The sequence below is a fragment of the Eretmochelys imbricata genome, chromosome 3 (genome assembly GCF_965152235.1).
Source record: "Eretmochelys imbricata isolate rEreImb1 chromosome 3, rEreImb1.hap1, whole genome shotgun sequence".
Lineage (NCBI taxonomy): Eukaryota > Metazoa > Chordata > Testudines > Cheloniidae > Eretmochelys > Eretmochelys imbricata.
In genome coordinates, this window is record NC_135574.1 from 167,932,265 (window position 1) to 167,958,070 (window position 25,806).

Genomic DNA, 25,806 nt, shown 5'->3' on the forward strand with positions numbered 1-25,806 from the left:
AGCACAAAACCAAACTGTTGTTCTTTGAGATGTGTTGCACGTCCATTGCACGTTAGGTGTGCATGCACTGCGTGCACAATTGCCAAACATTTTTCCTTCAATGATATCCATTGGGTCAGCACTGGTATCCTGTGATGCCACTTGCTCATGCACTGGTATAAGGGGTCCCGCCAACCCCAAACTCCCTCAGTTCTTTCTTGCCAGTCAACTCCGACAGAGGGTTAGAAGAGTGGGTTGTGGAATGGACATGTACAACACACATCTAGAAGAACAACAAGTTTAGTAACTATTTTTCCTTCGAGTGCTTGCACATGTCCATTGCACATTAGGTGAGTCCCAAGCAGTACCATAGGAGGTGGGATCATGGACATGCTGACTGCAACACAGCTTGACCAAACTGGGCGTCATCTTTAGCTTGCTGGGTGATGGCACAGGGGGATGAAAATGTATGTACCAACAACCAAGTTGCCACTTTGCAGATGTCCTGGATTGGCACCTGGGCCAGGAACACCCCTGAGGAAGCTTGCACCCTCGAAAAATGGGCCGTCACTATCACTGGTGGTGGCGGGACCCCTATCTGTTTGTAGCATGTGCTGATGCACAATGTGATCTGGGATGAAATCCTCGGAGCTGAAATAGAAAGGCCCTTCATCCTGTCTGTTACTGCCACAAGAGCTGCGTGGATCTAAGGAATGGTCTTGTGCTCTCAGTATAGAAAGCCAAGGTGTGTCTAATGCCCAGTGTGTGGAGATGTTGCTCCTCCCTGCTTGCATGTAGGTTCAGGGGAAAAAACGGAAGGAAAATAGCTCGATTACTGTGAAATTTCAAAATCATCTTTGGGAGGAACATAGGGTGAGGACAAAGCTATACCTTGTCCTTAAAAAAGACAGTGTATGGAGGTTCTGACATAAGGGCCCTGATCTCTGAGACTCTCCTGGGTGAAGTGATAGCCATCAGAAAGACCACCTTCCAGGAAAAGTACGACAGGGAACATGTTGCCAGTGGCTCAAACTAGGGGCCTTTGTGTTTTGACATGACCAGGTTTAAGTCCCACAGGAGAATGGGCTCCCGAATCTATGGGTGTAGTCTTTCTAGGCCCTGGAGAAAACAAATGGTCATCTCATGCAAAAAATACTGATCACTCATCCACCGGGCTGTGAAACGCCAAAATTGTTGCCAGGTATACTTTAACTGATGAAATTGCCAGACCTTGTGGGTTCAGATGTAGCAAATACTCCACAATGGTCTGCAGTGACGACCGGATGGGCAAGAGACCTTGCTGGGAAGACCAAATGGAAAAACGCTTCTACTTGGCAAGGCATGCAGCTCTGGTAGAGAGCTTCCTGCTACCTAGCAGAACCTGATGAGCTTGCTCCGAACAGGCCAGCTCTTCGGGATTTAACCATGGAGCTTCCAAACTGTCAAGTGGAAGGTGTTGAGGTTCGGGTGGAGCATTCCACCATGGTTCTGTGATATCAGGTCTGGGAGAAGAGAGAGCGGCATCGGAGTCACTACTGAATTCTTTAAGGATAAATTTGCTATCCTTACTCAAACTTTTGATGCCATATGATTCCCAGTACACCACACTACTGCATTTTGCTATGGGAGGCTGATACAAACACACTTACTTCAAGAGACGTAACTAAATAAGACACATTCCTTATTTATAATGACTATTAAATAGCATAAAGCAATCAAAATGACAACCCAGAGTGAAATTAGAAATCAGATGAAAAGCTACCTCCTAATTTTGATGACATATAAACTTGGCCATTGTTTGCTCACACTACGACAGCATAGAACATGTCTGCACTACTGCTAGCCCTCACAGTTTGGTTAGCTGACATACTGCACATCTTTAGTTATGCAGTGTAGGCAGACTGGGGAAAATGCACCAACCATTGTATCCATTAAGTACTAGGTTTAATCTACTCTAAAAAAAAATCCAAACTTGAATTTCAAATGAACATGAAGCACAAGGGGATTCAACTTACTATTAAGTCTCGAACAAATGAAACAGAAAGTAGCCTCTTGACTCCATTTTCTGCAATTATTCCAAGCCAGTTAAGTGCTGCCCAGAACCAAAGGTAGTTATGGCCCCCGTGCCAATAGCTTACAAATGAAAACGTGATTGCTGTGGAAAACAACATCCCATACACACTGCCATGGGATCCTCCCATTGGGATGTAGATGTACCTGCAGGGGAAATGATAAATAAGCAATGTTATTAAGACCTTATTAAAATCTTGGTAATGTATCCACTGCAAAATAAATTTGATTTTAGAGCAATGTTAGGATTCATTTGACTAATTACCTGACATTTTCCATTTGCAGAACTTGACATAGTTTCTACAAAGCAGCAGACAACTTCATGAAATGTTAACACACAGCATTTGTCAAGAAGATAGGTCTATGGCCAATGGAATTTTGCAGTAAGTGAACACACTGGCTAAACTCCACTCCCATTTCAGAAGATGGTTATTATTTAAAACTGGCGTAGAATGAAATCAACTTATGTAAGAAGGAAGTTCATATAACCAACCTACCATAAATTTACAATAATATTAAAGATTCTCTCAAAAACAATACAATTTTAAATACTTAACATCTTAAAACTAACTTGCTTATTCTTTACTTATACAATATCTGATGATTTTTCCACATACTTAATGGTTTTATGAATCAGTATTTCATAGAACTAATAGAAATTTTGGTTAGATATTTTTAAACAAAAAATAGCCTTTTCTCTACACAAAACTGTAGTCCAGTGGTTCCCAAACTTGTTCCACTGCTTGTGCAGGGAAAGCCCCTGCTGGGCCGGGCTGGTTTGTTTACCTGCCGCGACCGCAGGTTTGGCCGATTGTGGCTCCCAGTGGCTGCAGTTCGCTGCTCCAGGCCAATGGGAGCTGCTGGAAGCGGTGTGGGCCGAGGGACGTACTGACCGCTGCTTCCAGCGGCTCCAATTGGCCTGGAGCAGCGAACCACGGCCAGTGGGAGCCGCGATTGGCCGAACCTGCGGACGCAGCAGGTAAACAAACCGGCCCGGCCCACCAGGGGCTTTCCCTGCACAAGCAGCGGAACAAGTTTGGGAACGACTGCTCTAGTCTATCAATTTTTTGGCAACAAATTCTGTGAATTTTTTTTTTCAAAACTCTGCATAGAAAATACTTAACCTTTTCTAACTAGCTCTAGTATTTAATCCTCTTGATCATGCCCAGGTACCGTACGAAATAAAATAAATACATATTCTCTCTTGCTCGCTCTCTCTCTCTCTCTATATATATACTGTTTAAAAATATCAAAAAAAATTTCTATTATATATATATGAGAGAGAGTTTGAAGTAACTTGTACAAAGTCATTTTCTGTAATTCATGTGACTCTGGGATTTACAATCCACGTGTTTATTTTGTATTAAAATACCAAACATAACATAATCATGAAATTTGACATTGTATTTCTGAAGAAGGAAGAAAGAAAGGAAATGGAACAACTAAATCTTTCCATTACTGAGGTCCATCAACTCCCATTGACTTTAGAGAAAGGTAAATCCCTCTATACTCCCCACTTCGCAGGATCAGGCACAAATATGAAAAGACAGAGAGGACTCTCATCCAAGGAAGTTATGATTTCTGCTTGTGTATGTTAATGGCAAGTATACATTATAGCTACTTTTGTTTTTTTTCAGATACCATTGGCAACTCAATTTAGTCACCCTTCTTTCAGGGTGATGATATTCTGTACTAATCGATTTATATTGAGCAAATTAATCTATGGCACTTCTCCAGGGAAATTTTGCTGTTCGTTTATGAAATTCTAGGCCCAGAGACATTACAGTTTAAGTGCTAATTTTAAAGCTTATTAGATAGATGAACATAGCATTTTACTCTTAATCTTTGAAGTCATAGGCCCAATCATTGGATGAGAGGTAAGGTAAATGATAATAATTATTAACGGTAATATAAATGAAAAAAGTTATGCAATGATTTTCAAATGCTACCATGACACTAGACATAATTTATTAACATTAATATACCTTTGTGCATATATGGAGCACTCACTACAGAGAAAATCTTATTACATTTATATTGATTTTGCATTCAAACACATTCATAAAGTGTTTCTAAAATAAATAAAAATGTGTTTTCTGTCAATAGTCATATAACAGTTATATCTGTATATGGTATTTATTATTTTCTGCTCTGGTCCTGTCTTCTCTCATTACATACAAATTGTAAATTCTATTTTTGAATAATACACATTTGTAATTAAATTGCCTTGTCGCAGTATTCTGCCATATGTCGCCACCTGTTGCAGGCCAAAGAGGCATATATTTGGAATCTAAATAGAAAGATCCCCTGCGGGGCCTTTACTGCAACCTGCTACAAAAGATATAGCCACTCTCTGACTGTTTCAAACACTTCACATGTGTCCACATCAAAATCATTACAAAACAAAGGAGTACAAAAATAAGAGACGGAAGAAGGGTTTTTTCTTCTTACCCACACTTTCCAGGACAGACCGTCAGAACAGCTTGAGTGCCCTTTGGTCTCTCTCTATTTGGTGATAAGGCTACTGTTTATATACTCCCTTTATTTCCCATCATGCCTTGCTGTTAGTTAGTATTGCTAATTATGGTTTCCTCTGTGGACTACTCTTCTGGTTTTCAGACATGGACCATTGTAACCACCAACAGCCAGCTTCATCCATCAGGCTGGGAGAGAGAGGTGACTCCAAGCCAGCCAGCTCACAGAATGCCAACTTTAGGCCCTAAAGCCAGCATCAGCAAAGTAGATCTCTCTGTCAATCCCTGTTTTGCCAAGACCACCTCTTTCCCTTCACAGGTAGCATTCTCGTCCCGCTGGGATTCTTACAGGCAAAGCTGAAGTAGGGTTTTACTGGCTCAGGAGGGTTCCCCTCAGAACTCAAAAGGGAGCATATACCCTGTTACACCATCTTATGGAAGTGTGACATAATTTATAACAAACCCAGAATTACAGACCAATAAGGAGCTCAAGGACCTGACTTGTATTAAAGATCCAATTCTATAAACACTGACATCAATGGAAGCCTTTCTATTGACTTCACTGGGAGCTGGACTGGCCCTTAATGTGTAGATAATGATTAAAAATTTCCATACAACAAAGTCTTCTTCCTGATATTCAAGCAGTATGGAAACTGTTTTATAATCTCTTGTGCTCAGCTCCTAATGCTACTGTTAGCACAAATAATATCCATTTTTGTCAAGGTGGATATTACCAGCAATAGGCTTAGAAATGCCAGGTTTAATTTAAAAATGTCTATTTCAATTTCAGATTGGTTTACAAGGCCACAAATGGCTCGCACCAAGTGAGCATTCAGGTTGCTGTGCTGAGAAAAATGGGCACAGTTTTCCGAGTTTTACTGTTTAATGCCAGCAGTTGGTTAATTAGCAGCATTAGTTTAAATTTTGTTTAGAAAACTCTCCGGTGAATTTTCAGAGTCAAGTGACATTTTAGCTCTATAATTCCCATTGATTAAAGTGGGAGTTGTGTGGCTAAACCCTTGCATGCAGCTTTCAATATTACTTTTTAAAATACTGTGTCACCCTTGCACGTTGCATGAGAACCAAAAACTGTGTCTATATTTAGTAGCATTTAACCTGTCACTACAGAGCTGCATGCTGTCTACCTATGTGTGGGGACCAGGAAGAGAGAACAGAGCCTCTTCCTTCCCTAGCACTTCTATACAAGAGTAAGAAAACTGCTGACAAAGCACTTTCTGACTTCTAGTCAACATGTCTGGTAGTAAACCACTGACTTCCAGGTAGGCGGCATGACAAGGCCTCTACCCAAGCATTTTTAAGCAGCTGTTACAACAAGCAGTACATGCCGCTGATTGCTGTAGGACTCCTCCCAAGCTGCCTCTGCCATTTTGTCTGCCTCTCTTTTATGCAGGCTGAATCGCTTGTGTAATCTCCTCTAACATGCTAAAGAATTAGACCTTAGTTTGTTCAGATCATGAAAAACATGTACATAACTCACCGTATAGCATGCATAAATTACACTAGACCTATGTATTTGTATTTACACTTCACAATGAATGGTCCTGTTTGCACATTAGGTCATTCAGATAGCTCATCTCATGGCCAGTCCTGACAGCTCTACTCCAGCTGTTTTGTGCAGCTTTGATGAGGATAGTGGTGGCTTGTAAAACAGATACCACCATGAAAGTGCTTTTTCATGACCAAAAGTACTTTGCTTATTCATAAGCATGGGGATCATTAAGATAGTTTCTTAATTTTTCTCTACATATTTAAATCAGTATGTAAGGAGGAGTAAGCCAGTGAATGATTGTAACTAGTGCAGAGACTGAGGTGACACATCAGCTTCAGCCTGTGAACTAATCGCAATTGATAAGGAAATCCATTTACATCTAAGTTGTGAAAAAAGTTAAAAAAAAGTGAAAGAGAAAAAGTAACTGGCCAATAACTTACACTGCATTTACTCCAACCTAAAAGTGGATACAAGAGGTTCCTGGAGTGAAATCCAATACAATGCCAGTGCAGTGCAGGAAGATAAAAAGCTACATGTGCAAGTAATTTAAAAAATAGAACGGAGAACCTAGGGCCACCTTCTCTGTGCACCTACATTTCCTGTAGACTTGAATTTGGGGCACAAAAAGAATACAAGATCAGACCACCAGAATTTAATTGCCTGCTTTCTGTCTTCAGTTCTATAACAGATGCTCATTTTTCTATCATATCACTTTTTCATAGCTCTTCCACAGACTAGAAACTTGGCCTTAGGTCAAACTCAGTTGAGGAGAGTTTGATATTAGGCAAGCATACCCTAGCTATATAATATCTCACCTTTTCTCAAAAAGAAAAGGAGTACTTGTGGCACCTTAGAGACTAACCAATTTATTTGAGCATAAGCTTTCGTGAGCTACAGCTCACTTCATCGGATGCATACTGTGGAAAGTGTAGAAGATCTTTTTATACACACAAAGCATGAAAAAATACCTCCTCCCACCCCACTCTCCTGCTGGTAATAGCTTATCTAAAATGATCACTCTCCTTACAATGTGTATGATAATCAAGTTGGGCCATTTCCAGCAAAAATCCAGGTTTTCTCACCCCCCACCTCCCACACACAAACCCACTCTCCTGCTGGTAATAGCTTATCTAAAGTGACCACTCTCCTTACAATGTGTATGATAATCAAGGTGCGCCATTTCCAGCACAAATCCAGGGTTTAACAAGAACATCTGAGGAGGGGGGAGGAGGTTAGGAAAAAACAAGGGGAAATAGGTTACCTTGCATAATGACTTAGCCACTCCCAGTCTCTATTCAAGCCTAAATTAATAGTATCCAATTTGCAAATGAATTCCAATTCAACAGTTTCTCGCTGGAGTCTGGATTTGAAGTTTTTTTGTTGTAATATAGCAACTTTCATGTTTGTAATCGCATGACCAGAGAGATTGAAGTGTTCTCCGACTGGTTTATGAATGTTATAATTCTTGACATCTGATTTGTGTCCATTTATTCTTTTACGTAGAGACTGTCCAGTTTGACCAATGTACATGGCAGAGGGGCGTTCCTGGCACATGATGGCATATATCACATTGGTGGATGTGCAGGTGAACGAGCCTCTGATAGTGTGGCTGATGTTATTAGGCCCTTTGATGGTGTCCCCTGCATAGATATGCGGGCACAGTTGGCAACGGGCTTTGTTGCAAGGATAGGTTCCTGGGTTAGTGGTTCTGTTGTGTGGTATGTGGTTGCTGGTGAGTATTTTCTTCAGGTTGGGGGGCTGTCTGTAGGCAAGGACTGGCCTGTCTCCCAAGATTTGTGAGAGTGTTGGGTCATCCTTCAGGATAGGTTGTAGATCCTTAATAATGCGTTGGAGGGGTTTTAGTTGGGGGCTGAAGGTGATGGCTAGTGGCGTTCTGTTATTTTCTTTGTTAGGCCTGTCCTGTAGTAGGTGACTTCTGGGAACTCTTCTGGCTCTATCAATCTGTTTCTTCACTTCCGCAGGTGGGTATTGTAGTTGTAAGTTGTAGTTGTCATTATGCAAGGTAACCTATTTCCCCTTGTTTTTTCCTAACCGCCCCCCCCCCCCCCCCCCGACGTTCTTGTTAAACCCTGGATTTGTGCTGGAAATGGCCCACCTTGATTATCATACACATTGTAAGGAGAGGAGTACTTGTGGCACCTTAGAGACTAACCAATTTATAAACTGGTTAGTCTCTAAGGTGCCAGAAGTACTCCTTTTCTTTTTGTGAATACAGACTAACACATCTGTTACTCTGAAACCTGTCATTGTAACGAGAGTGATCACTTTAGATAAGCTATTACCAGCAGGAGAGTGGGGTGGGAGGAGGTATTTTTTCATGCTTTGTGTGTATAAAAAGATCTTCTACACTTTCCACAGTATGCATCCGATGAAGTGAGCTGTAGCTCACGAAAGCTTATGCTCAAATAAATTGGTTAGTCTCTAAGGTGCCACAAGTACTCCTTTTCTTTTTGCAAATACAGACTAACACGGCTGTTACTCTGAAATCTGTCACCTTTTCTCAGTATCTAAACCGTCTTGTAGCATAACATGCAAACTTTGCATTCACTGTAGCAGCTGGTGCTGAGTTTAATTTTAGAATTCAATGTTAGGTCTCAGATAAAACAGATACATCTGAAACTTGAACAAGAGGTATTGGAAAGCTTAAAAAATAAAGGAAGGGGAGACTGTTTTGTACAGTACTTCAGAGAACTGTAAAACAAGATGCTAGACTCTTCAGTTTACTAATCATTAAGGTTTCTGGGAAAGATATAATTGTTGCAGTTTTCATGAATAAAATGTAATTGTTTTTTATTGTTGTTATTGTTTTTTCTTAATTCTTCTTTAGGCTCTTGCTGTTAATCAAGAGGCAATGACTACAGCAATTTTATGTTCTAAGGATGTGGTTTTATTCACTTTTCACCTGTCTTCCATTCTGACCAATGTTTCTTCCTTACTAGAATCCATTCAATAGCCCTTCTTGATATCTAACACAAAATAGAAGGGGCCAATGATGGTTAGGAGATGCTACTGATCAGCTGCAGGAGGTTGACCATCACTTCTGGTTTTGTGATCAGGAATTCTGAGTCCAGTTCCACACACCTGTATTAATTTTATTCCAAATGTATCAGTACTTCTTCACATATGTGAATGTGTGTGTACACTCCAGTGTTTATACATGCATATGTACCAACGTACTGCAGCATGTCAGCCTTCTGTTTTACTGAGGTGACAACCAAAGTGGTACAATCTTGAATATCATTCTATGTTGAAGTACTGTACCATAGGAATAATATCACAGCCCCAGATTGTTACTTTATTTTCCACAAATGTTACATTTTACTCTAATATCCAAATATATTCATTAAAAAGTTAACACTTGCCAACAATTATCACAGAGTGCCTATAATTATTTCCTATTCTAAGGAGGGGGTAACTGGCAGCTCAGAAACCACTGTTTGGTGACTATTAGCAAATACTAACTTTTTAATATCAGCCACTGCACTTCCAGGTCTATATGACAAATCAATGTAGCTCAGAAGAACACATTCCAGACACGGTGTGTTAATGGTTTGTAACTGGAGTAGATGTTTACCATATGTATGCAAGGAGAAGGATGCAGACACATCTTAAAGTGTGGTTCTGCAATAGTTCAAACAACCTGCAGCAACCCTATGGGCTGCAAAACAATCCTTAGTGGATACTATATGATAAGCAAACAGCCGACTTGCCAGGCCAAAGGCTCCATTAGCAACACATGCAGAGAACTGGGCTTGCATGGAAAAGCAGAAAGCTCTCCCTTGAGTTTTTCTCACTGGTAAACCACATTCTGACCAAAGGGCCAAGGAATTACTATTCAAAGTTGAAAATATGCATGTTAGAACATCGACAAAACCTACTTAAGCAACTGGATTAGATCATTCAGAATCATTTCAGTTTCTCAAAAGAGTAGAAACTTCCACAGTTTTTTTTAAATCCAGCAACTGAATACTGAACCAATGTTAACGTTGTAATACAAGTACTAAGTATCATTACCGTTATTGTTAGCTGAAGAAAAACACAGGCCTGGGCTACACTTGCAGATGTACAGCGCTGTGAGTTAAACCTGCTTTCGTACAGCTGAATAGGGAAAGCATTGCAGTCTGTCCACATTGGCAGCTGCCAGCGCACTGTTGTGGCCACATTTGCAGCACTTGTAGCGGCCTTGGGAGTGGTGCATTATGGGCAGGTATCCCACAGAGCACCTCTTCCCATGATATCGAGTCGCATAATGCGTAGAACACGAGATTGCTTGTGGTATTCGTGGACATGCTCACCACCGTGGAACACCGCTTTGGGGCTCAGGAAACAAGCACTGAGTGGTGGGATCACATCGTCATGCAAGTCTGGGATGACGACCAGTGGCTGCAGAACTTTTGGATGAGAAAAGCCACTTTCATGGGACTGTGTGAGGAGCTCGCCCACACCTTATGGAGCAAGGACACAAGATTGAGAGTTGCCCTGACAATGGAGAAGCGGGTGGCTATTGCAATCTGGAAGCTGGCGGCTATTGCAATCTGGAAGCTGGCAACTCCAGACAGCTACCAATCGGTTGCGAACCAATTTGGAGTGGGAAAGTAGACCATTGGACTCATGTTGATGCAAGTTTGCAGGGCCATTAATCGCATCCTGCTCAGAAGAACCATGACTCTGTGTAACGTGCAAGACATTGTGGATGGCTTTGCACAAATGGGTTTCCCTAACTGTGGAGGGGCGATAGATGGGATGCATATTCCTATTCTGGCACCACCCCACCTAGCCTCCGAGTACGTTAATCAGAAGGGGTATTTCTCTGTGGCTCTCCAGGCACTTGTGGATCACTGTGGGCGTTTCATTGACATTAACGCAGGCTGGCCAGGAAAGGTGCATGACGCATGTGTCTTTCAGAACACTGCCCTGTTCAGGAAGCTGCAGGCTGGGACTTTTTTCCCAGAGCGGAAGATCACAGTAGGGGAAGTCGAAATGCCCATTGTGATCCTTTGAGACCCTGCTTACCCATTAATGCTGTGGCTCATGAAACCCTACACAGGGAGCCTTGACAGCAGCAAGGAATGGTTCCACTACAGGCTGAACCAGTACCGAATGACTGTGGAGTGTGCTTTTGGCTGTTTAAAGGGCCGCTGGCGATCTCTATATGGGAAGCTGGACTTGGCCGAACACAGCATCCCTGCGGTTATATCTGCATGCTGTACCCTCCATAATATTTGTGAAGGGAAGGGCGAAATCTTCACTCAGTCATGGACCTCTGAGGTTCAACACCTGGAGGCTGAATTTGCACAGCCAGAGAGCAGGGCTATTAGAGGGGCCCAGCGCAGGGCTGCAAGGATTAGGGATGCCTTGAGGGAGCAATTTCAGGCTGAAAACCACCAGTAATGTCTGGTGCCCTGCACAGGAGTGAAGTGCAGTGGTTCCAATGTTAGTCGGAATCTGTGTTTGCTAAGCTGACTTGCAGTGCATGTTTCTTTCCTGGGCTAAGGTATCTTTTACTTTATACAATAATAAAGAATGTTTTCAAAGCCAAAAAATCCATTTATTGAAAAGAAAATTCATTTATTGAAAAGAAACAACTGCTTGGGAAACAGAAAGGGCAAGGGGGTGGGGTGGGGAGGGGAATGGTTCAATCATAGATTTGCATATGTCCTGTTCTCATACTCAGCCTTCCTGTCTGGAGTGCTGTGCAATGAGTGCTGCACTTCAGGATGGCTATAATTCAGGATGGGGGTTGAGTGTAGTGGGTATGAGTCATAGTTTTCAGGGCTGGCTGGTGAAGCTACAGGTGTTGGAGGCAGCTGCTGGCAATAAGAACCCGGATGTTGGGGAAAGTGGGTTGGAGGTGACATGGGGGCACAAGGGAAAGAGTTTTGGGACAATGGCTGCGGGGGGGATGGGGGCACACGCGCGGTAGTGTTCCGCCTGCATGGCTACAAGCGCCTGGATAGAGTCTGCTTGGAGCTCCATTGTGCTTATCAGCCAATTGGTGGTTTGGTGCCGGAGCTACATGGTTTGCCGCCAGTGCACTGCATTTTCCTGGCGGATCCTGCTTTTGCTCTCCCTCCACTCCTGCACTTTTTGATTCTCTTTAAGAGATTGCTGCATCACTTCTTGCAGCATGTCTTCTTTGCTTTTTCGTGGCCTCCTCCTGAGTCTTTGCAGTCTCTCGGTCAGAGCTAACATGGACTGCTGAGATCTCAAGATTGCATCTGTAAAGGGAAAATGCAACACTTAACAGAGGCAGCATTGTTTATACCAGACAGAGTAATGATTCCCTCGAACTTAAGGAGGGCACACACGGTCTACACAAAAGCATAATTTTCCCATCCCAAAGAGAGCGCAGATAATCCACGGGAGCACCAAAATGGTGAGTAAGCACAGTGTCAAGGGGGACTGATTGTTTCACAGCTGTACTGTCCTCTGGGTTTCTGTGCCTTGGGGAGAGCCAACAGCTGCAGGGGCACCTGCACTGAACACTGTCCCAACATTTTCCACAGGAGTCCATCCTGGAAGATATCTCGCTGCTGAGGCTGACCTGGGAAGCAAGGGAGGGTCTTCTAATGCAATGCAGCTTCCGCCTGGCCCATATGCAGCTTGCCTGTGTGCAGCAATCGTCCCCCTGCCCCTCGCGGCACAGTGGTGGGGACACATTAGCCTTACTGGGACAAGGAACATAGTGGTTCTCCCAATAAACCTGCGCAAGCGCATTGCCCACATCTGGATGAGACTTCCGAAGAGATTACCGAGGCCGATTACCACGATGTGATAGACCACATCAATGTGCTATTCCACATCTAGGCATGCATGCAGCCCTAACCCTCCTTGCCCAAAGAGCCCGCACCGAAAAAATTCCTTCCCGAAAAAAAAGCCGCTTACCGGGAACCTGCTCTTCTGTTTGTCCTCCACCAAGTACCAGCCACTGCGACTGGCTACCTTCCTCCTGGCTTGAGAAGAGCTCCTGGCTGCATGCCTCCAGGGATTCCGGGGTGTCTCCCCTCACCCCAGCACCCTCACTCCCACTTTCCTCCTCCTCCTCCCGCTCTGAAGTGTCCATGGTGGTGCTCGGAGTGGAGGTGGGGTCACCCCCAAGTATCGCATCCAGCTCTTTGTAGAATCAGCAGGTCGCTGGGGGAGCACCCGAGTGGCTGTTTGCCTTGCGGGCTTTGCAGTAGGCACTCCGCAGCTCCTTCACTTTAATCCGGCACTGCAGTGCCTCCTGGTCATGGCCCCTTTCCCTCATGCCCCTTGATATCTGCCAGAAGGTATCGTAATTCCTACGGCTGGAGCGCAGCTGGGACTGGACAGCTTCCTCCCCCCAAACACTGATGAGATCCAACAATTCTCCATTGCTCCATACTGGGGCTCCCCTGGCACGTGGACGCATGGTCACCGGGAAAGATTTGCTGAGAGCACTCCACACCTGGCTGAGCAAACAGGAAGGCGATTTTCAAAATTCCCAGAGAATTTAAAGGGCGGGTCTGACAGCTGGTCAGGGCAATCTGAGGCCAGGGCAGTAGAGTTCGAACTGATTACCAGATTACTAGAACAGGCATCGTGGGATACTTCCAAATACTTCTGGAGGCCAATCAGAGCGCATTGGGTGGCCACACTGGTGCTGCAGTGCATCAGCAGCGGCGCAACAAACTTTATTCCTCTGGGGGAGGTGAAGTACCGGCAGTGCTGTAGCCGCGGAGACACAGCGCTGTACGTGCCTTGCCAGTGTGGACGGGGAGTGAGGTACAGCGCTCTGGGCGGCTTTATTGAGCTGTAACTCACAAGTGTAGCCAAGGCCACAGACAACACTGACATTGTCCTGAACGCGTGCTTCCCCCCTCACACAAGGGATTATATCTGTCTTTACATTACTTTTCCTGGCTTCTGACCCGATTTAATATTAGTATTTAAAATTGGACTTTATACTTTGCTCATTACACACAGGATTGTATAGTTGTCTCTTCCAAGAAACTGGGCACCCTTCTTTTAGTACAAGCCTGAACAGCTTAAGACAGCTTATCTACAACAGACAAGCCGCTCCATTTACACAGGATATCATAATTTTAACTCACTAGGCGAACATTAGTGAATTAGATAAAATATGTAAATGTCCCTTCAAATCCCTGCAGTAACACAAACACAAACGTAATTACTGAGGTATTTAAAAGTGACATTTATTTATGGAGAAAAAGTTTCAAAACCAATAGTCATTTCTTTAGTCTGTTAAAAGTGGCAATATAAAAAAATAAAGACACCACAATAATAAACTCATCCTCTTAGAATACATCTTGCTTTTTTCAAGCACTGTTTAACAACAACTGTAAACAAATTTTTGTTTGGATGACTCCAGGAATAGTTATGAAGAACATTTTCAACTCCTACAGGACACTTGACTGGTTTTATCCTTATAGGCCCCAATTCAGTAGTCTATCCCTATTCAGCACAGCACTTAAGTACGTGCTTAATTTTAGTCATGTGTTTAATTCTCATTGACTTCACTGGGACTGAAACATGTGCCCAAAGTTAAATATGTGCTTAAGTGATGTGCTAAACTGGGATGGGCTTCAGCTCATGCTTAAATGCTTTCCTGAATTGGGGCTGTACATCAAAACATACAGGGCATGTACTTGTCCAGGATTTTACTCACATGCAGGCCTTGGAATGTACTTACTATAGTTGAATGAATAGTAGAAACATATATTTGTGAGTATTTGTTTGAAATTGAAAATGTATTTTGATTAAACCTTATTTGTGAACCTCTCGTTTGCTGTCTGTGAACATTTCAATACTTGAGCTTTACTTGTGAGAAGTCCATTTTAAACCTGAATGCTCAACTATCTGGCACAAGTGAATTTTGAAATGTATGTTTGAAAGCTGAATTGGCCGTTATGAACTGTGCATTTTATTAATTATTATTATTTATAATGGAGGAGCACTTAGAAGCTTCAACCAAGTCAGAGCTAGGCACTGAACAGACTAATGTGAAATGACAATCCTTGACCCCAAAAGCTTACAATCAAATCTAGAGTCTAAAATTCAACATCTCTTGGCAGTTACATAAGCCATAGGATACTGTTTCTTTTCCTTAACTGGATGACTTATATAACGAACCAATACAACAAACCTCACGAGTAGCATTGTGTCAATTAGTTACAGAAATCATCCAATGAGATGAGAAACAAAACTCTGAATTGTAATTATCTCCAATTTGAAAATGATTGTCAGACAAAGTTTTATTTGATGAAGAAAGTAATTAATTTTGAATAATGAATACTGCACATTTGAGAATTTTGTGATCCATTCACAGACAATCTGCAAACAGAAAGGCAAAATTTACTGAATAATTTGCTGTGAATTATTTGCTTATCTCTAGCCCAGATACTTAATCTACAAGCTGCTATCCACCACCAAAGATATTATCAGAAAAATTTTTGGTTGCTGTGGAGAATCACAAAGCATATGGTCTATATTCAGGGAAGATTTTATTTGATGCTATTCTGATCTATGCAAACTGTTCCCATATACTTCAGTGATGTTTGCAATAAGCATAAGAATAGCTTAGATTTGGAAATGCCCTGTTTTCAGGTTGCATTACGCTTCCTTAAAATCAGTGAATGTTCCTCAGTAACAACTGTAGGTACCTAATGCTCAAAGTGAGCATGAATAGCTCTGATAGCATTGCTGGTTTTTGTTTTTTGGGTTTTTTTTGCCTTTTGCACTAAACATCTCAAATGTGAAGATGGTGAAAAAGAAAACAGTGCAGGAATGTATAGCTCTTCTTGAGGTCTATCAGCATGTTTGATAGACTCCTTGAGTAACCTTGCAGAGTCATGACATGATTAGTCATGGAGCTAATGAATGCGATTTGTTTCACATACCACATTGCAGAACGGATTCTTCCAAACCAAATCCCTTGGAACATTAGGCATTCAGTAACCATACGACATTATTTGTACTTGCAATTGCTGCTACTCCTCATTTTTTTTCTTTGTTTATTAAGAGCATTTGCTTTTCCTACATAGCTTAACAACAGCTTGTACCAACAAAAACAAAACTTTAAGAGGCAACCTCTAAGTTTGCTCACCCAGTATTTGCATCTGTAAGAAACCTTTTGCATGTGAAAACATCAGACATACATCCACAGATCAAAAGAATTTAAATTTGACCTTAACTGTATGTTTAAACGTTCCCCGTTTGGGGGTGAAAAATCATACTAATATATTTAGACTTGTGTTCTTGACTTCTTAGGGGTTCTACAAAGCCGGTATAAGACCAACAGCAGTTCTGTACCACATTTAAAAATGAACCCTCAAGACTTAGGGCCAAATTCAGAGCTATTGTAGGCAAGCAAAACCACTTTAGTAATTATTCCATAACTGCTACTTACAATAGGTCTGATTTTGGCCCTAAGGGTTTAACAATAGCACATATCAAAATACACATTAATACTAGAACTAACCCTGCTGCTGCTAATATTAATTAGGGTAATAATGAAACTATCCATCAAAAATTATTCAGCAGAGTTGAACCCTGGCAGGGACTCTGAATGTAAAAATTTATACTCCTTAACTCTGGATCTCTAGCTATTAGCAGGCAGGTATCCTAGGAGCAAATACAGTCTTTGTTGATCCACTGTGACACTAAACATTTCATAATATCTGCATGATAGTATCTCCACCACCTGCATTAGAACAATTTGATACATAGCCTTAAAGCAGGTTTGAATGAGAATGTTCACTTACTCCTAATTCTTGCCTATGTCACACACAATCACAAATGTACCTCTTTCTAGATTTTTTTAAAGTGGTTTTTACCTATTGAGATCTGGGAAGAAATACTGGGCTTAAGCATTTAAGACACTTCTTCCATCCCAGGATATTCACCCTGTCTTTTGCCACTGCCATATCTAAGCACAGATGGATTTGACCCAGTGGCTTTTATCTCTGCTTGCATGCTAGTTCAGTTCCAAGCTCAGTTAACTTTAACAGTGCCTACAAATAACCTCCTTAAACACATTTTTGGCTCTGAGAAGTCAGGATTAGTGTTCCATAAGTGGGTCAATCTCCAGCTTCAGCAGCTCTCAGAAGATTGTGACATATATTTGGACACAGAAAGTTCCCATGGTGCCATCAAGATTCTTGCTGAATAGAATGCGTGGGTACGGAAGCCAAATCTGTGATGCTCAGCAGGGCTGAAGCCTACATTTTATCCTTGTTATACTGGGCTTTTTGTTAGCAAGTTGGAGAACGTTTTCAGCTGATAAAATAAATGAGTATGCACCTTTTAAAAAATTTGGTTATTTAGTGCATCATTTTGCATTTACACTTTCTATTAACCTAATAACCTTTTTTTTTAAAAAAATAAAAGGGTATGTCTCTCCTCTGCACTGGTCTTTTCCCTTCATTCTATGTTTTACCCCTTTTCTCTACTGTGACCCTTCTAACTGACTTAGAAGCAGGGTGTAGGGCATCATCCTTCCAGTCTGCCTTGATTTGAAAGTGGATGGACTTACGATGAAGTCTTTCATGATAGCAGACCAATATAGGGGATAAGGAGAAGGATGATAAATTTTACATCTATATAGTGGTCACCATTAATGAAAATTTTAAGTGAGGGTGATTAACCATTGGAATATCTTAGCAAGGGATGTGGTGGATTCTCCATCACTTATAACCTTTAAATCAATCACTGACTGTCTTTCTAAAAGATATGTTCTAGTTCAAACAGAATTTAAAGGCTTGATGCAGGAATTCCTCAGTGAAATAGTATGGCCTTTGTTATACAGGAGGTCAGACTAGATTGTTATAATGGTCCCTTCTGGCTTTTAGATCTATGACTCAACCTTTGCCAACGGTTATCACATAATAAGATTTCAGATTACCACAGGATAAGAGATATCTGCAATAATTCTGATGTAATGACTGGCAAATATTCACTTTTTAATGGCTTACCCTATATGCAGTGCCTCTCATCTTGAAAAATCCCAGAGTACTCCGCAAATGAACCAAATTACACAGATCACTACTTAGTATTGAAAAGCCATTTCTGAGGTTAGACACTGAAAGTATTTAGCAGAGCCCAGCACCACTAAGCTTGCATTCAGCATAGAAAGTGAAGAATACACTAACCCAATTTAAACTACAGATATAGGGCAAAATATAACCTTATTCTTATTAAGAGTGTCAAGAGATCACAAGTCATTAGGATTCTGGTTTCACTTTTCACACCAAAGACCACACCTCCAGCAAAATAGTGTTCCCTTATACAAAGGTGGGGTATTGGAAGATGACTGATTCAGAATAAAGACTGCTTCCTAATAAATGGCTAAAACAACTTCCTGTAGTATTTAGATGCTCTTTGAGAGTCTTCCATCTCAGAATTGATTTAGCATGTGAGATCTGACAACATGGTAGCATAAAGGTGCATGGCTTCAAGTGTCCTGAGCAGTAACAGAACATGTATAAAACACTCCTTCACTAAATGAAATCTGAATAGCTCTTGATCGACTGACACATAGACAAGACTAAGATAAAAGCCTCAGAATTGGCCTCCACCTCCATCTCCCATGTTGAAAAGTACCACCACATTTTATTTTGAACTCATACCCCTTTGCTAGGAGAGGAAATGGGCAGAACTAGAAGAGACATCCTATGTAGGGCTTGTCTATACGGAAAAAGTTATACTGGTTTTAGTTAAGATGTGAATTTATACCAATGCATTCATATGGTATAACTCCCTGTGTGGACACTCTTTTTTATTGGATTAGCTTAGAACACTTTGAAACGTTGTGACACTCCATACCTCAAAGCAGCACCCTGAAACCCGCATATTCACCACCGTCATATAATTATGATTTTTTTTAAACAAAGTATGCCTTGTGAAGTATCGTTTTTAAAGTCTTGATCTCTTGAACATTAATATCCTCTTGGATTGTATGTGCTACCATTGTATGTGAAGTTATGAAGTTTTGAAGTTTTGTTACATGGGTTGTGAGGTTGGGAACACCCACAAACAGCCTTTCAGTTACAATGGAGTAGCCAGACAACGGTTAATGGCTCATCAACACCCATCAAGGAAAGAATCCACTATAGCAGGAAATGTATACAATGCCGATTTCTCAGAAAGAACATGTAGACCAGCGGTACGCAACAGAGGGCCCACGGGCCTCCCAGCCCTGAGGCCCCATGGCTAAAGCCCAGAGCCCGAGCCCCAGCACCTCCGTGGTGCTGAAGCCAGGACCCGTGGGGTTGAAGCCCCAATCCCTGGTGCCCCCTGCTGGGCGGAAGCTGGGAGCAGCGGGGCTGAATCTCAGAACCCCGAGCCCCAGTGCTCCCCACAGGGCAGAAGCCCTGAGCCCATGGGCAGAGTTGGGAGGAACAGGGGTGTTGCCGCCCTCGAAACTACACTGCAAGAGAAGGGCAGTCCTGGGGCAGCTACATACACGTGCACACACACACACACTCCTCCACCTCCTTTTCTCCCCACCCCCTGGCCAGGTCGGAGGCGGGACAGTCAGAGACCGGCAGTGCGGGACAGCTGCTGCTCTGGCTGGTGTCATTGAGCAGGCAGCCGCTGTGTTCCCTCCTCTCCTGCTGCTGCTGGTGCAGGGGGTTGAAGCTTCTCTTCAGCTCCCAGCTCCCTTTGTTCACGCAGCTGGTAAGAGCCACCTGGGCGGGGGGGACCCAGCTTCATGGCTGACAGAGGAGGGGAGCCCTCCCGACACACAGCCCCTAAATTCCCCCCTCCCTGAACCCTGAGATACCCCCCTTCCCACACACAGTACCTAGCTATCCCCTCCCTGCACCCTGAGCTACCCCACTGCCCGCACACAGCCCCTAGCTATCGCCCAGCCTGCACACAACATCTAGCTACCCCCCTCCCTGCACTGAGCTACCCCGCTGCCAGCACACAGCCCCTAGCTACCCCCGTCCCTGCACCCTGAGATACACCGTGCCCACACGTAGCCCATAGCTGCCCTCTCTCTGCACCCTGAGCTGTTTTCAAACTTTTTGAGCTGAGCCCCACACCTCTGAGTTACAATTTTTGGTGGCACCCCCCGCCCTCCCCCCACAACCCACAAAGTAGGTGGCCTGCTGAGGTGAGTCAGGGGGTGGAGGTGGTGCTCCCTCCACAGACCCCACTGTGCAGAGCTGACCTGAGCCCCGCCGACCCTTGCCCACCCTAAATAAAAAAGTCAAACTACAACTATGCCTGAGCCCCGCCCACCCCTGGCACAGAGCCCCGAGTCCTCCCCCTCCCATGCTGGGACCTGGAATTTTTTTAGCATGTTGTTGGGGGCCTCTGAAAGAAAAAGGTTGAGAACCCCTGATGTAGACAGTGGAGACTGCCTGACCAATGTGGACTAACCTACCTCACTGCGAAGATCTTTCGAGCAAGCTGGAAGAAACTATAAAAGAGAAGAAGTGACATCATCACTGCCCCCCCCCCACAACTCAACACCTGGAAACACATCTGGAGGACAAAAACTTTGAACTTGGGATGGATGGTCCCAGGCTGGAAGGCAGTCCCAGCCCGTGTATTGAGGATCTGTGACCTGTTTGTACCATCTGTCAGGGTAAGACATTGCTTGATTCAAATCCTGTTTAGTTTGTAAACTCAGACTGCAAATATATTTTTGTTTCTTAAGTAACCAACTCTGATTTCTGTGCCTGCTACTTATAATCACTTAAAATTTATCTTTATGTAGTTAATAAACCTGTTTTATATTTTATCTAAAACAGTGTGTGTTGGTTGAAGTGCTTGGGAAATCTCAGCTCAGCTAATGTGTGTCCAATCCACATTGAGGGAGAGGAGGACTGGGTAAAGAACTTACGCTGGCCAGGCTTCTGACCAGTGCAAGACGGTACAGTTCTGGGTGCAAGGATGGGGAGCTGGGGGGAATTGGCTGGAGCCTCTCTATTGTTAGTTCATGAGCTGCTAGGGAAAGGATTTATGTAACTCAGTGGGGTGTGTCCTTGCCTGTGGATGTCTGTGTAAGTGCAGCACCTGCCAGAGGTTTGTGGCTTGACACGGCATCACAGAGTGAGAGAGGGATACCCCAGGTTAGTAGGACGGAGGGCTCAGTGGTCCCATAGTCAAGGTTGCACCCTGCAGGCCCCGTCACACAGGTGTTTCAGCTAACCCCCAAAAAAGCCACTCTTATTCCAGAATAATTGTCCACACAGGGGTTTATATCAGTTTAACTACATCAGTATAAATATACCAGTATAACTTTCCTGTTTAGACAAATAAATAAGTCCTGAAATAATTCCATATATATTTGTGGCACCTTAGAGACTAACCAATTTATTTGAGCATAAGCTTTCACGAGCTACAGCTCACTTCATAGCTCACAAAAGCTTAAGCTCAAATAAACTGGTTAGTCTCTAAGGTGCCACAAGTACTCCTTTTCTTTTTGCGAATACAGACGAACACGGCTGCTACTCTGAAACCTGTCCATATATATTAGTTATCCTGAGCCAAATTTTAGCATCAATGAGAGATTACCTGAGCAAGAACTGCTAAAAGTCTTCACTTTCTGTATGATGGAAAGGGGAAGATCATGTTTGCACCAATTAAAATCTAAGCTGCAACATAAAAGAATGAGCTGTGTTTTCCCAAGACATGACACCCATCAAATGTGACAAACATATGTCACATTAATTAACTATGACAATAGCTTATCATGCAGCTGAAGTACAGCAGAGGTCATGCACTAATTTTATAAATTATAAATCACAATGCAGAAATATTCATACTGCATAACTGCTAATTTATGTTCGCAAACCCTATGCTACAACTCAATTTATAGAATCTGAAAATTACATTAAGAATATAATGCAGTTCTAGTAGTTTCATCTTTTACACTAAATCAGCTATTTATGTTTTTAAACATATTTTACTGAGGCTTTCAGATAAAAGAACAACAGACAAAAGCGAACAAGTAATACTAGCTATACAAGGTTTCTAGTATTTACCTGAGACATTCAGTTAGTCTGTATAAAACGAAGCTATAAGGTAAGTTTTATAGGGCAATAAGAACATACGTTTCTGTGACAGGTAATCTACCTATACATATAAAAGCACTGATATCCATAACAGGAGTTAGAAAAAAAATGAAACATCATAATTCATTTGTAATACACCCTATAAAGAAGAGGGGATGGATTTACCTTACAGTTAGGACACCCCCTTATGGGGGCAGGGGGTTGACAAAAATATTTATTTGGTTTTGTTTTCACTGAAAATTTTACAGAGGTTAAAAAATCATTTCACGACCAGCTCTAGTGCTAAATGTATGGGGCTTGTGTCTTCCCAGCTGCCATAGGAATAGGGGAGGCCATTGTGACTGTCAGTCAGGAGATCCCTCTGGCTGGTATAGCCAGTCAGTCTCCCACAGTGATCAATCTGCTGAGGAACATCCCTTGCTGACTCAGTAAGTCACAGGCTGCCAACTCACCCATATTTAGAGGGTAACACCCTCACAGATTCATAGGGCCCTACCAAATTCAGGGCCATGAAAAATGCATCATGGACCATGAAATCTGATCTTGTGTGCTTTTACCTTGTACTATACAGATTTCACAGGGGAGACCAGCGTTTCTTAAATTGGGGTCCTGACCTAAAAGGGAGTTGCAGAGGGGTCACAAGATTATTTTAGAGGTGTCATAGTATTGCCATCCTTACTTCTGCACTGACTTCAGAGCTGGGCAGCCAGAGAGTGGTGGCTCTCAGCCAGAGCCGGGCACCCAGCTCTGAAGGCAGCGCCCTGCCTTCCCCTATGCCAGCCCCTTGTCCTCTGACTCACTCATCACCAGCATTTTTATTGGGGAAGAAAGAAGAGAGAAATCACTTACAGTAAAAACAGCTGGGGGGTGGGGCGGTTTCCAAGGGTATTAGTGAGAATGAATTTAAACTTAAAGGAAGAAAAAAATATCTGAAAATTAGCCTGGAAGAACACAGAGACAGAGAAATAATCGAAAGAAACTATGTAGCAAGATAGGGAAGGAAAAGCAGAGAAGAGGAAGAGAAAATGGAAAGGAGAGGGTAGGAGAAAAAGGGAGACAAGGGAAAAGAATGGTTACTCGCCTTCTCACAACTGTTGTTCTTCGAGATATGTTGCTCATATCCATTCCAATTAGGAGTGTGCGCACAGCGCAGGAACAGTCCTCTGAAAGTTTTTCTCCTAGCAGCACCCGTCGGGTCGGCTGTGGAGCCCCCTGGAGTAGTGCCTCCAGAGCGCTCTATATATGACCCTGCCGACCCAGTGCCTCCTCAGTTCCTTCTTGCTGGTTACGTCGACAAAGGGGAAGGCGGGTGCGTTTGGAATGGACATGACCAACACATCTCAAAAAACAACAGTTACGAGAAGGTGAGTAACGGTTCTCTCTTCGAGTGATTGCTCATATCAATCCCAATTAGATGACTCCCAAGCCGTTCCAAGGCAGTGGGGTCAGAGTTATGGAACCGCTGATTGGAGCACCGCTCTGCCGAAAACTGCATCATCTCTAGCATGCTGGACGATGGCGTAATGAGAGATGGACACATGCATCGAGGACCAAGTCGCTGCCCTGCAGATTTCTTGGATCGGAGCTTGTGCCCTTGTGGAGTGTGCAGTAAGTTTTGGGGCTGGGATTTTGGCTAACTCGTAGCACATGAGGATGCAGAAAGTGATCCAGGAAGATATCCTTTGTGATGATACGGGGAGTCCTTTAATGTGGTCAGACACCGCTACTAATAGCTGGTTTGACTTTCTGAACGGCTTAGTGAGTTCTATGTAGAAGGCTAGCACCCACTAAACATCCAGAGAGTGCAACCTCTGCTTGAGGTTACTGGCATGAGGCTTAGGATAGAAAACGGGCAGGTATATGCCTTGAGTCATATGAAAATTACTTAGGAAGAAAGGCCGGGTGAGGCCTAAGTTGCACCTTATCCCTGTGGAAGACCGTGTAAGGTGGGTCAGAGGTGAGGGCTGAGATAATGGCGACCAGAAAGGCTACCTTGTATGACAGACAGAGGAGGGAGCAAGTCGCTAGCAGTTCAAATGGGAGCCCCCATTAGTTTGGAGAGGATCAAGTTAAGGTCTCACATAGAAACTGGCTGCAAAGGAAGGTTGCTACGACTGACGTGCACTTGGTGAACACTCGGGGGTGGGGGGACTGTCGACAGACCGAATGGGGAGGACCATGAACTGACAGTGTTTGTGGTCGACCACAAACCTTAGAAGTCGCCTGTGTGCAAGGCGAATGGCTCTGTGAAGTACACGTCTTTCATGTCAAGGACGGCGTACCAGTCTCCTGGATCTAGGGAAGAGATAATTGTGCTCAGAGACACCACGCGGAACTTCAACTTCACCATGAATTAGTTGAGTCCTCGGAGGTGTAGAACGGGTCTGAGATCCCCCTTTGCCTTGGGGATTAGGAAACAGCAGGAGTAGAATCCCTTTCCCCTCAGCTCCTGAGAAACCTCCTCCACCGCTCCCATGGCGAGGAGCTACTGCACCTCCTGGATAAGGAGTTGCTCGTGAAAAGGGTCCCTGAAGAGGGATGGGAAAAATGGGTGGGAGGGAGGGGAGGAGCAGAATTGGAGAGAATATCGTACTTCTCCAGCAGTCCGATGTTATTTGGGAGCAAGCAGAGTAGAAGAGGGATAGATGGTTCAGAAAACACAGGGAAGGATCCGGTGCTGAGACAGGTGCTCCGTCCTCGGGCGCACCTTCAAAATGACTGCTTTCAGCCCGACGAAGGTTTAGTTGGGACCTCGCCCTGCCCAGACGGAGAGTGGGAGGGCTTGCACCTGCCATTTCTGCCCCTGCATCTGTAGGGATCCTGCCTTGGCCAAGAAGGATATGACCACTGTTATTGTGGTTGGGGCTTAAAGGGCTTTCATTGGGTCGCCGGGGTGTGCATACCCAAGGATTTCATTGTAGCCCTGGAATCCTTTAGGCTATGCAGCCTGGAGTCCATCTGTTCAGCAAACAGACCCACCCCATCGAAAGCCAGATCCTGCATAGCTTGTTGAACCTCGGGTGGAAGCCCCGAGACCTGCAGCCATGAGCTACGCCTCATGGCAATTCCTGAGGACAAGGTGTGCGCCACCGAGTCCAGAGCATCCAGGGAGGCCTGTAAAGTGGTCTGTGCCACGACCTTGCCCTCCTCCACTATAGCTCCAAATTCCTCTTTGGACTCTGCTGGTAAGAAAACCTTAAACATTAGCATTGAGTTCCAGGGGTTGAAGTTGTATTTACTCAGGATTGCCTGCTGACTGGCAATCCTGAGTTGTAAGCCCCTTGTGGAGTATACTTTGCATCTGAATAAATCCAGGCGCTTGGCGTCCTTGGACTTAGGTACTGGGGCTTGTTGTCCCTGCCTCTCCTTTTCATTCACTGCAGCCACCACCAAGGAAGAGGGCTGTGGGTGTGTGAATAGGTAGTTGTATCCTTTAGAGGGAATGGAATATTTCCTCTGCCCCCCCCCCCTTGGTTGTGGGAGGGATGGAGGCCGGCGACTGATAAATGGTCTCTGTATTGGCCTGGATAGTTTTGATGAGTGGTAGAGTGACCCTAGATGATCCCACCGATGCCAGAATAGCTACCACAGGGTCCTCGGACTCTACCACCTCCTTGGCCTGCAGGCTCATATTTCGTGCCACCCTGCATAGAAGTTCCTGGTGAGCACGGCTATAGGGGGAGGCCTAGAGATGGAGGTGCTCACCACAACCTCGTCTGGGGAGGAAGACGAGGAGGCCAGA

At 43.7% G+C, this 25,806-nt stretch overlaps 1 protein-coding gene across 1 annotated transcript in view; it reads right to left on the bottom strand.

Moving 5' to 3' along the window:
- The window catches only part of HHAT (hedgehog acyltransferase), a 216,953-nt gene that overhangs the window by 18,254 nt on the left and 172,893 nt on the right, over positions 1–25,806 (bottom strand). The window contains exon 9 of the mRNA XM_077812196.1: positions 1,995–2,196. Within this exon, the coding sequence (XP_077668322.1) occupies positions 1,995–2,196 (202 nt within the window). The remainder of the gene's footprint in view (positions 1–1,994; positions 2,197–25,806) is intronic.